This window comes from Hemicordylus capensis, chromosome 2 (genome assembly GCF_027244095.1).
Source record: "Hemicordylus capensis ecotype Gifberg chromosome 2, rHemCap1.1.pri, whole genome shotgun sequence".
NCBI classification, from domain to species: Eukaryota; Metazoa; Chordata; class Lepidosauria; order Squamata; family Cordylidae; genus Hemicordylus; species Hemicordylus capensis.
Genome location: NC_069658.1, coordinates 214,508,366 through 214,521,417, shown reverse-complemented (window position 1 = coordinate 214,521,417; position 13,052 = coordinate 214,508,366). Strand labels below are relative to the sequence as shown.

General features: G+C 52.9%; 1 protein-coding gene across 6 annotated transcripts in view; it reads right to left on the bottom strand.

Moving 5' to 3' along the window:
• The window catches only part of LOC128347359 (transducin-like enhancer protein 1), a 58,063-nt gene that overhangs the window by 27,487 nt on the left and 17,524 nt on the right, over nt 1–13,052 (bottom strand). For 4 of the 6 annotated variants that reach the window (XM_053301846.1, XM_053301849.1, XM_053301847.1 and 1 more), the window contains exons 6-7: nt 5,950–6,012; nt 5,466–5,540 (exon numbers count right to left, since the gene is read on the bottom strand). In XM_053301846.1, the coding sequence (XP_053157821.1) occupies nt 5,466–5,540; nt 5,950–6,012 (138 nt within the window). Of the gene's footprint in view, nt 1–5,465; nt 5,541–5,949; nt 6,013–11,584; nt 11,818–13,052 lie in introns of those variants that run through there. The other 2 variants (XM_053301851.1, XM_053301848.1) reach the window with 2 other exon arrangements.

Sequence of the window (13,052 nt, the reverse complement as noted above, 5' to 3'; positions counted from 1 at the left end):
TCTCCTCTTTAAAATTATTATTTTTATTTAGTACATTTATATCCCGCCACATACAAAAGGGTCCCTGGGCGATTCACAATATAAAACATTAACATAATTAAAACAATTTAAAATACAATAAAAACTCTAATACCGATGCTTTAAAACGATAAACTAAAAGCCTGACTAAACAGGCATGTTTTTAAAGGTAAAGTGTGCTGTCTAGTCCACAGAGCCCTGTTTGGTAGATGACAGGAGGGGTTTACCACGGCTGCCTTTCAGCATCTTCCTTTACTGATGCTTTTTAGGTCCTCCTCAAAAAAATTCAGAGAAGGAGAAACTCTAATTTTGTTAGGAAGCGCGTTCCAGAGTCCCGGGGCAACTCTAGAAAAGGCCCGATTCCGAGTCATCACCAGCCAAGCTGGTGGCAAAAGCAACCAGACCTCCCCAGATTAATTAATTAATTAATTATTAATTCAATTTCTATACCGCCCTTCCAAAAATGGCTCAGGGAGATTCACACGGAGAAATATTAAATAAGTAAGATAGCTCCCTGTCCCCAAAGGGCTCACAATCTAAAAAGAAACATAAGATAGACACCAGCCACAACCACTGGAGGTCCTGTGCTGGGGGTGGATAGGGCCAGTTACTCTCCCCCTGCTCAATAAAGAGAATCTCCATGTTAAAAAGTGCCTCTTTGCCAAGTTAGCAGGGGTGAAACCACAGATGAGCTTAACAGGCAGTGGAGTTGATGAAGAAGAACACGCTCTCTTACATAAAAGGTAAAGTGTGCTGTCAAGTCGATTTCGACTCCTGGTGCCCACAGAGCCCTGTGGTTTTCATTTGCAGAATACAGGAGGGGTTGACCATTGCCTCCTCCCACACAGTATGAGATGATGCCATTTAGCATCTTCCTATACCGCTGCTGCCCGATATAGTACCAGCGGGGATTCGAACCGGCAACCTTCTGCTTGTTAGTCAAGCATTTCCCCACTGCGCCACTTAAAGTGACATACACTCTCTTCAATTTTCCTACTGGATGGCCCATTAGCCACGATGGCTAAGCCATTTCCCCCTTCTTAGAAGGTAGAGTCAGAGTCCAAATTCTAAGTAAGCCTGGTCCAATTTCCCATGGCCCGGAACCACGATTGCCCATTGAGGCCCACAAAGATAATAAAGAGTTCCTCGTGGGCTTGTCTTAATGAGAATCTCTTGCACTACTTAGAGGTTTAAAAACAAGTCATTCTCGGGTGCAACTCACTGACTGACTTCTAGATGCTCACTGGCACTCCAGGACAGAGCAAACCCCAGTGTCCCGAGTCGGGTAGTTCTGTGGACTTCTGCCCCTTCCCAAACTTGAATGAACCCTGGAGATACCTGCACGCGTGCACAGGGTCTCCCAGCTCCATCTGCAAACTGCATTTATTAGCACACGTTGGAAGCAATTAGTGCAGGGCAGGGCAAGCTTGGCCCTCCTGATCACAGATTCTCAATGTTGGGTCCTCAGACGTTATTGGACTTCAACTTCCATCATCCCCAGCCCCAGCAGCCTTTGGTTGAGGATTATGGGAGTTGAAGTCCAATAACAGCTGGGGACCCAATGTTGAGAATACTTGCTCCAGGTAATGTGGGATTCCCATCATGCCCAGCCATAATATTTTGGGATAGGGATGATGGGAATTGTAGTCCAACAAAATCTGGAGGGCCAAGTCTGCCCAGCCCGGAATTAGTGCAAGGTATTTGCAGTGAGGCTGCAATACTGGAGGAAGACATTGCCACAGGACCCAGGGTGGGACTTTTGTGGGGGGCAGGGGACACTCAGCTGCTCCCACCCACCCATAAGCTCTCTCTGCCATGCATGTGTCTATAACCCAGGAAGCTGCCATATACCGAGTCAGACCCTCGGTCCATCTAGCTCAGTATTGTCTACACAGACAGGCAGCGGCTTCTCCAAGGTTGCAGGCAGGAGTCTCTCCCAGCCCTCTCTTGGAGATGCTGCCAGGGAGGGAACTTGGAACCTTCTGTGTACAAGCCGGCAGGTGCTCTCCCCAGAGCGGCCCCATCCCCTGAGGGGAATATCTTACAATGCTCACGCATGTAGTCTCTCATTCAAATGCACACCAGGGCAGACCCTGCTTAGCAAAGGGGACAAGTCGTAGCTTGCTACCACCAGACCAGCTCTCCTCCCATAAGAAGCATGCCTGAAAGCACAGAAGGAAAGGCCTGCTGCAGTGCTGGAGTGAACCGAGAAATCCTCTCCTAAGAAGGGGAGCTCATTTCCCTGCCCACCCCCTCACGGATTTTCAAGTACATGGGTTTTGACAGAGCCTGGGAAACTGGGTCAGCTTTCGCTTCCCCAGCCTTTTAAATTAAATATCACGGTTCATACTCAAAAAAGCTCTCAGGAAGGCAGCCAATAGCAAAGGGGAGGGGGGATTCCCTCAGCTAACGCAATCCCGGTTTCCCGTCTGGGTTTCTCACCTCCTCCCTCCACACACCTCCTCCCTCCACGCACACGACTGTTCCGTCCCTTCCCTTCTGACAACACAGGCATGCCAATATATCCTTTTAGCACTTCAAAGTCACCTCTCCTCCCTCCCTCCCCCAGTTTTCTTTTCCATGGAGTAATTACATGGGGAAGAAGCAGAGTTAAGGGGTGCGAGAGTGTGTTTGTATGTATGTATGCATGCTGTAGCTGCAGACGCATGAATCGGGTGCAGAAGACAGCAGGCAGGCAATCTCAGTTTTCCATTTTAAAACTGCCATGCTTCTAGCCCTTAAGACAGCATCCCCCAAACTTCAGTCATTAACTCCTTCAGACTTCACGCTTAATGCCTATAGAAATTCTTTTGCAGAGCGTGCACGAGTTTAAAAGTTACCCACCCTCCGCATTTCTGAATCAGTGTTCTGGCACACTCCTGGCTGACGTGATAAGGACAGAGACTCATGCAGAAATGCAACAGGCAGCCTCCTTTGAGGACAGGCAATTCCACCACAGCTCTGCATTGGAACGACCCAATCACAGCAGATGCAAAAACAAGGCAGAATTATTCAATCCCAAACAATGGTGATTAGCAGGCATGGCCAGGAACAGGAGATCACACAGAGACACTGCAAGTAGCTTCCTCTGGTAACCCAAAGCACCGAACTATCGGAGCTTTATAATTTAAGTGTGTGTCTTTCCTCCAGCACAGTAGCAGATCTTTCGCTAAATGAGCATGAGGTTCGAGATACACACACGTACATGTATGCACACCAGTTTATGTAGTGCATAAACAAGGGAGGCATTCAAAATTTGGCTTTCAGCTTTGGAGGCTCAACAAAATCTGAGCCTGTGCACTATCCTTTAAAAAGTAAAATTCAGACTGCCTTTTGATAGCAATAACTTATCCTTCTCTATACCCTTTCCTACTTGCTTGAGGATGTGGCAGGCAATAAGCCCAGTCAAATGAATGGTAAATACTTTTTTAAAAAAAAATGGCCATGCCTAGTAAAAAGCACGAACACCCAAGCAGGATTTCTAGCCATTGGGCTAGCGATGCTATCCACGCCATGCTATCTGCATGCAGCTCAGGGTGACAGGTTTCCTTTTGCACGCATGAAATTCCTGACCCATCACATGAGCCGTTCGGTTCCAGCCATGCCCCTCAGGATCCCCAGTTCTCTGTGCTAAATCCAATTATCCGCCACCATTATCATTATCACGTCCCCTCCGTTCAGAGGCTCTCCTAATCCACTCATTAACCACGTCTACCGCCACTGCAGCCTTAAGAACAGACCCTGTTCCCTTCCTGTCTGCCTCGATTCCCAGTTCTATGCCTGCCAGGCTCTTCTGAGAACAAGACAACGCAAGACCAGGACATCTGTGGATCTGTACAGAGGTACGCCAAAGTCGTACAGTCATTTCGCACCAGTCGCGCCCCCCCTGCCCCCCCAATCACGGTTTTGACTATCCACGACTGGGAAATTGTGATTGGTCTTGCCAGCTGTGATCCGTGTATCTGCGGTAGGCATATATATTTTTTAAAGCGATGGGGTGTGCTTTTTTTTTAGCAATTTGCGTGGGAGGGGTTTCAGAGGTTCAATCCGCTCATTCCTCTTGCTGATCCTTAGTTGAGGAGAGCTGGTCTGTGGTAGCAAGCATGACTCGTCCCCCTAGCTAAGCAGGGTCTGCCGTGGTTGCATTCGAATGGGGGACTTGATGTGTGAGCACTGCAAGATATTCCCCTTAGGGAATGGAGCCGCTCTGGGAAGAGTAGAAGGTGGTTCCAAGTTCCCTCCCTGGCAGCATCTCCAAGATAGGGCTGAGAGAGACTCCTGCCTGCCACCTTGGGGAAGCCACTGCCAGTTTGTGTAGTAGACAATACTGAGCTAGATGGACCAAGGGTCTGACTCAGTATATGGCAGCTTCCTATGTCCCTTCCGACTCCTCACAGTTTACCTTTGAGCGGTTTAAAAGTGTCTTTGAGTGACTGGGGGTGCGTGTGTTCAAAAACATTTTATTTATTTATTTATTTTAAAAACATGTTCAGAGGTTCAATCTGCTCACTCCTCTTGCTGACTCTTGGCGATTTTATGCTGCTTTTCTAGAATTCTCTTCTTTATTTTTAGGTATTTTCATGATCGTGATTCTCCTAACCCCATGTCTCATTGGTTTTAATGCCTCGCCAACCACAAATCTGCCAATGACAGGGTTTTCCAGGACCAAAACCCTTGCGGTTTGTGAAGGATGACTGTACTTCCAAATCATGCAGAAATCTGAAATTTAGTTTAAAAAAACCATGTAGCCCCAGATGTACCGGTTACAAGAAAAGCTTTTAAGTGTGAGGTTTTTCTCTGCCTTGGAAGAAAGAAGCATTTCTCTGGATTAGGGATTCCCAACTTTGAGTGTGCAGATTATGTTGGACTACAGCTCCCATCAACCCCTGCCACAAGGATGATGGGAGTTGTAGTCTAACCACATCTGAGGAGCCAAGGTTGGGAACTTTTGCTCTGGATGCTAAAAGTGCTTCAGAATTAATTAGAAAACAACTTCCACGTCTAACCCAAGATATACCAAATGCTAGAAGTATACACATTCTGATATTTTTGACACCAGGTAGCTTGCAACTCTACAGCTGCCGGTCTCTGATTGGCCTCAGATTTCCCCAGTACTGGGGCGGGGGGGATGGGGGGGTGTTTCCATGCCCCCCTCGAAATCTGAAATTTGGTGTGCAGCTGAGAAGTACTCATGAGAAAAAGAATTTGCTCTCCATACCCAAAGATGAGGCTGTAGCTCAACCTGGAGAGCAGCTGCCAGTCAGTGACCATCAATACTGGCCTGGTCAGACCAAGGGTCTGACTCAGTAGAAGGCAGCTTCATGTGTTTCCTAAGGAACGTGTCACACCAAGCATCAACATTGCAGGAAAAGGGGCGGGATGGGAGAGTTATATTTTAAAAAAACTCGGGACTCCACCAACAGCATGGGAGAGGGGGGTCCACATACCCCGATCGCCACGTTCAGTTCTGCCATAGTCACCTGCTTGGCCCGTTCCACAGCTTGGACCACCTGCTGCTGATGCTGATGCACGCACAGGATGGAGCAGACCCAGAAGAAAAACACAGACATCCAATCAGCAGAGAGATGCAAATAGCTCTGCTTATGCCCCACCCACCACACCTGTTCCAAGGCATCAAAAAAATAAAAAAATAAAAAATAAAAATCCCCGCAAGTAGAAAGTTAGCACAGCAAGGAGTGAACTCAGTTACCTCTTCCCTGCGACCTGAAGTGGTATAGCCCACCGCCTGAAGTTGCTTGGGACTCCACCCCCCCAGGCGAGGCCCCCATGACAACAGCAATTCGGTTAGCAGTCCGAGTAACGGTCCAGCTATTGCTTGTAAGCCTCCCACCCTGACCTTCCAAAGTCATCCTACTGTTTAAATTCGAGGGGTGGGGAAACAACCCTATGGAACCTGCCGGAGACACTCACCTCCTGAGACAGGAACGGGATGAGCTGAGCACAAATGACGTTGAGCCGCTTGGCGATCTCCGTCTGAAAAAGAGGCAAGGAGAGAGAAACCGAAACAGGACAGGATCGCCACTGTGAGTTGCAGAACTGCAGCTGCTGCCCCAGAGGAAGAGATGATGGAGGCAGAGCCCCCTAAATTGTCTGCAGGAGGTCCCCGGTTCAATCCCTGGCAGCGCCGCTAGGTAGGGCTGAGAAAGCTTTGCAATCCTGGAGAGTCGCTGCTGGTCAGAGTAGATAATACTGAGCTCGGTGGACCAATGGTTTGACTCAACAGGAAGCAGCTTCACACTTTCACCCGGAACACCCATAGCCCAGTGGCTGAGCACTTCCTTTGCATGCGGAAGGTGCCAGGTTCAATCCCGGACACCACCAGTTAAGGCGAAGAAAGACCCCTGCCTGAAATCCCAGAGAGCTGCTGCCAGTCAGAGCGGGTGACAGATGGACCAAGGGTCTGCCTCAGCAGAAGGCCGCTTCACACAAACCTGGCTTCTTTCCTACCTGTCAATGAGGCTGTTCTCGTGAGCAGTTAAGCCCAGGCTTGGCTGCTGGTGAGAACCAGTGGCAGCAAACCCGCCTACAGAGCCTGCCGGTTAGCCGAGGTTACGGGCACAAGTGCACCCTTAACTCGGGCTAATTGCTGGTGTGTGAGTGCCGGCTGCTTCCAGCTGGTGCTGGCACAGGAGCAGGCTGCCAGCTGATGCGGTGGGGGGGGGAATCCCCACAATACATCGTGCACTCATGGGGCACATTGTGGGATTTCTGGGGGCCGGGACCCCACGTCCCGACCCCCATGTTGCCTGGGGCAGCAAAGAACCGTCTGGGCGTGCAATCCACTCGCCCTGACCTGGCGGCCAGATCGTCTGTCGGGAAGGCCCGCTTCGGCTGCCTTCCCCGCTGCCCTCAAGCCCTCTCGTGCGATCCGTGAGGAAGGGCTCGATTTCTCGTTTCGGAGATGGCTTTGACTTGAACTTGATTCACTGGGGTTTTTTGTTTTGTAAGAGGTGGGAACTTTTTCACATCGTGATGCTGTAACTGGACTACTTAGCATTTGAAAAAGAAATACAGAAATATATGGGCTTTTCAAAAAAGGTCTTGAGGTTTGGTGGCAGTTTGTGTCTCTTGTGCCCTCAGCTGCCTTGAGCATTCAATGCAGTGTAAGTATTTTAAGAGTTGACTCTCAAGTGAGGGTTGATATCTAGTGGTCATGCAGTAAGCAGATGCATGCGGACACAAAGCCCTCTCAAGCGCTACCTGATGCCCCCCCCCACACGGTCCCCCTTTCTCCCCCCTCACTCTCTCTCTCACACACACGCTCCCCCTTTCACCCCCCTCACTCTCTCTCTCACACACACGCTCCCCCTTTCTCCCCCCTCACTCTCACACACACACTCCCCCTTTCACCCCCTCACTCTCTCTCTCACACACACACTCCCCCTTTCACCCCCCTCACTCTCTCTCTCACACACACGCTCCCCCTTTCACCCCCCTCACTCTCTCTCTCACACACACACTCCCCCTTTCTCCCCCCTCACTCTCACACACACACTCCCCCTTTCACCCCCTCACTCTCTCTCTCACACACACACTCCCCCTTTCACCCCCCTCACTCTCTCTCTCACACACACGCTCCCCCTTTCTCCCCCCTCACTCTCTCTCTCACACACACGCTCCCCCTTTCTCCCCCCTCACTCTCTCTCTCACACACACGCTCCCCCTTTCTCCCCCCTCACTCTCTCTCTCACACACACGCTCCCCCTTTCTCCCCCCTCACTCTCTCTCTCACACACACGCTCCCCCTTTCTCCCCCCTCACTCTCTCTCACACACACGCTCCCCCTTTCTCCCCCCTCACTCTCTCTCTCACACACACGCTCCCCCTTTCTCCCCCCTCACTCTCTCTCTCACACACACGCTCCCCCTTTCTCCCCCCTCACTCTCTCTCTCACACACACGCTCCCCCTTTCTCCCCCCTCACTCTCTCTCTCACACACACGCTCCCCCTTTCTCCCCCCTCACTCTCTCTCTCACACACACGCTCCCCCTTTCTCCCCCCTCACTCTCTCTCTCACACACACGCTCCCCCTTTCTCCCCCCTCACTCTCTCTCTCACACACACGCTCCCCCTTTCTCCCCCCTCACTCTCTCTCTCACACACACGCTCCCCCTTTCTCCCCCCTCACTCTCTCTCACACACACGCTCCCCCTTTCTCCCCCCTCACTCTCTCTCACACACACGCTCCCCCTTTCTCCCCCCTCACTCTCTCTCACACACACGCTCCCCCTTTCTCCCCCCTCACTCTCTCTCTCACACACACGCTCCCCCTTTCTCCCCCCTCACTCTCTCTCTCACACACACGCTCCCCCTTTCTCCCCCCTCACTCTCACACACACACTCCCCCTTTCACCCCCTCACTCTCTCTCTCACACACACACTCCCCCTTTCACCCCCTCACTCTCTCTCTCACACACACACTCCCCCTTTCACCCCCCTCACTCTCTCTCTCACACACACGCTCCCCCTTTCACCCCCCTCACTCTCTCTCTCACACACACGCTCCCCCTTTCACCCCCCTCACTCTCACACACACACTCCCCCTTTCACCCCCTCACTCTCTCTCTCACACACACACTCCCCCTTTCACCCCCTCACTCTCTCTCTCACACACACACTCCCCCTTTCACCCCCCTCACTCTCTCTCTCACACACACGCTCCCCCTTTCTCCCCCCTCACTCTCTCTCTCACACACACGCTCCCCCTTTCTCCCCCCTCACTCTCTCTCTCACACACACGCTCCCCCTTTCTCCCCCCTCACTCTCTCTCTCACACACACGCTCCCCCTTTCTCCCCCCTCACTCTCTCTCTCACACACACGCTCCCCCTTTCTCCCCCCTCACTCTCTCTCTCACACACACGCTCCCCCTTTCTCCCCCCTCACTCTCTCTCTCACACACACGCTCCCCCTTTCTCCCCCCTCACTCTCTCTCTCACACACACGCTCCCCCTTTCTCCCCCCTCACTCTCTCTCTCACACACACGCTCCCCCTTTCTCCCCCCTCACTCTCTCTCTCACACACACGCTCCCCCTTTCTCCCCCCTCACTCTCTCTCTCACACACACGCTCCCCCTTTCTCCCCCCTCACTCTCTCTCTCACACACACGCTCCCCCTTTCTCCCCCCTCACTCTCTCTCTCACACACACGCTCCCCCTTTCTCCCCCCTCACTCTCTCTCTCACACACACGCTCCCCCTTTCTCCCCCCTCACTCTCTCTCACACACACGCTCCCCCTTTCTCCCCCCTCACTCTCTCTCACACACACGCTCCCCCTTTCTCCCCCCTCACTCTCTCTCACACACACGCTCCCCCTTTCTCCCCCCTCACTCTCTCTCACACACACGCTCCCCCTTTCTCCCCCCTCACTCTCACACACACGCTCCCCCTTTCTCCCCCCTCACTCTCACACACACGCTCCCCCTTTCTCCCCCCTCACTCTCACACACACGCTCCCCCTTTCTCCCCCCACTCTCTCTCACACACACACTCCCCCTTTCTCCCCCCACTCTCTCTCACACACACACTCCCCCTTTCTCCCCCCACTCTCTCTCACACACACACTCCCCCTTTCTCCCCCCACTCTCTCTCACACACACACTCCCCCTTTCTCCCCCCACTCTCTCTCACACACACACTCCCCCTTTCTCCCCCCACTCTCTCTCACACACACACTCCCCCTTTCTCCCCCCACTCTCTCTCACACACACACTCCCCCTTTCTCCCCCCACTCTCTCTCACACACACACTCCCCCTTTCTCCCCCCACTCTCTCTCACACACACACTCCCCCTTTCTCCCCCCACTCTCTCTCACACACACACTCCCCCTTTCTCCCCCCACTCTCTCTCACACACACACTCCCCCTTTCTCCCCCCACTCTCTCTCACACACACACTCCCCCTTTCTCCCCCCACTCTCTCTCACACACACACTCCCCCTTTCTCCCCCCACTCTCTCTCACACACACACTCCCCCTTTCTCCCCCCACTCTCTCTCACACACACACTCCCCTTTCTCCCCCCACTCTCTCTCACACACACACTCCCCCTTTCTCCCCCCACTCTCTCTCACACACACACTCCCCCTTTCTCCCCCCACTCTCTCTCACACACACACTCCCCCTTTCTCCCCCCACTCTCTCTCACACACACACTCCCCCTTTCTCCCCCCACTCTCTCTCACACACACACTCCCCCTTTCTCCCCCCACTCTCTCTCACACACACACACACACTCCCCCTTTCTCCCCCCTCACTCTCTCTCTCACACACATGCTCCCCCTTTCTCCCCCACTCTCTCACACACTCCCCCTTTCTCCCCCCCTCACTCTCACACACACGTGCTCCCCCTTTCTCCCCCTCACTCTCTCACACACACACGCTCCCCCTTTCTCCCTCCACTCTCTCTCTCACACACACGCTCCCCCTTTCTCCCCCCTCACTCTCTCTCACACACTCCCCCTTTCTCCCCCCACTCTCTCTCACACACACACGCTCCCCTTTCTCCCCCCACTCTCTCACACACACTCCCCCTTTCTCCCCCCTCACTCTCTCACACACACGCTCCCCCTTTCTCCCCTCACTCTCTCACACACACACTCCCCCTTTCTCCCCTCACTCTCTCACACACACACTCCCCCTTTCTCCCCCCACTCTCTCACACACTCCCCCTTTCTCCCCCCTCACTCTCACACACACACGCTCCCCTTTCTCCCCCCTCACTCTCTCACACACACACGCTCCCCCTTTCTCCCTCCACTCTCTCTCTCACACACACGCTCCCCCTTTCTCCCCCCCCACTCTCTCACACACGCTCCCCCTTTCTCCCCCCTCACTCACACACACGCTCCCCCTTTCTCCCCCCTCACTCACACACACACGCTCCCCTTTCTCCCCCCTCACTCTCTCACACACACACGCTCCCCCTTTCTCCCTCCACTCTCTCTCTCACACACACGCTCCCCCTTTCTCCCCCCCACTCTCTCACACACACTCCCCCTTTCTCCCCCCCACTCTCTCACACACACTCCCCCTTTCTCCCCCCCACTCTCTCACACACACTCCCCCTTTCTCCCCCCCACTCTCTCACACACACTCCCCCTTTCTCCCCCCCACTCTCTCACACACACTCCCCCTTTCTCCCCCCCACTCTCACACACACACGCTCCCCTTTCTTCCCCCTCACTCTCACACACACACGCTCCCCTTTCACCCCCCTCACTCTCTCTCACACACACACGCTCCCCCTTTCTCCCCCCTCACTCTCACACACACACTCCCCCTTTCTCCCCCCCACTCTCACACACACACGCTCCCCTTTCTCCCCCCTCACTCTCTCTCACACACACACACCCCTTCTCCCCCCTCACTCTCACACTCACACACTCCCCCTTTCTACCCCCAACCTCTCTCTCACACACACACTCCCCCTTTCTCCCCCCTCACACACACTCCCCCTTTCTCCCCCCTCACACACACTCCCCCTTTCTCACCCCCCTCACACACAGACACACACACACAGACACACACGATAACACCTCCATACATTTAGCAGGGAATCCACAGGTGAGGAGTGGCAGAGCACCCATTTTACAGCTTCGATGGTCCTGGCTGCAGTCCCTGGCAGCCTCTCCTGGTAGGGCTGGGCAAGACCTTTCTTTGAAGCCCAGGAGAGCGGCTGCCAGTCAAGGTAGACAATGCTGAACGACAAGGACTCAGGGTCTGAGACAGCGCTCCACAGACCGGGATGAGATGAGGCTGACGTGTGTGCATAAAGCAGGTTGAGCGCCAGAGAAGGTTTTTTGGGGGGAATTGGGATGTTACTGGACCAAGAAGGGATTCAAGCCCATAGGAAGCGTCCAGCAGAGAGGAGCCCTGCAGCCAAGACGGGGAAACCCCTAGCGGGCAGGGAGGGGTGGGTGGGCACTGCTTAAAGAGGTGCAGTGGAGAGTTCAGTGGCTGAAGAGAGCAGCTGGAACGGAAGTTGCACTGTGTAGATGGGTCTGATGTAGAGCCTAGTGAGAAGGCTGGTCGGGGTGGGGCTGGGGGGGGGGGGGAAGAGAACAAAATATTGTCCTGGGCTACACATGTTGAAAGAGGATCAGCTGTGTGAGCCGTGACGAGGAACAGCTAGGAACACAGGAAGCTGCCATGTACTGAGTCAGACCATTGGTCTACCTAGCTCAGTATTGTCTTCACAGACTGGCAGCGGCTTCTCCAAGGCTGCAAGGCAGGAGTCTCTCTCAGTCCTATCTTGGAGATGCTGCCAGGGAGGGAACTTGGAACTTTAGAAGCAGAGATGCTTATGGAGGTCATGTGTGACTCAAGAACGTGAAAAGGTTCTGCAAAAGTCAAAGCAGCCCAGTAACGAAGCAAGTGAACTACCCTGCTTTCCAAATAGAGAACCAAGCTAACATCAGAACGTATCGTTAATACACTCCTATTTTATTCATCTTTAAAGAATCTGCGAGTCTGTACCCCCACACCTACAATCTGGGAACACGGGAAGCTGCCTTCTGCAGAGTCAGACCCTTGGTCCATCCAGCTCAGTATTGTCTACACAGACTGGCAGCAGCTTCTCCAAAGCTGCAGGCAGGAAACTCTCTCACCCCTATCTTGGAGACGCTGCCAGGGAGGGAACTTGGAACCTTCTGCATGCATGCAGATGCTCTTCCCTGAACGGCCCTATCCCCTAAGGGGAATTTATTATCATTTATTTATTTGATTTCTATACTGCCCTTCCAAAAATGGCTCAGGGTGGTTTACATTAAAACTAAAATCAATTTACTGTTACAATCAAACACTATAAAAACATAAAGTCATTATTAAAACAATTTTTAAAACCCTGGAAAAGCTGGCCAAACCTTTACAGTTTAATAACAGTTTAAAAACCTTGGAAGGCCAGGCCAAACAGCTAGGTTTTACAGTGAATATCTTACAGTGTTCACACATGAAGTCTCCCATTCAAATGCAAGCCAGGGTGTACCCTGCTTAGCAAAGAGGACAATTCATAC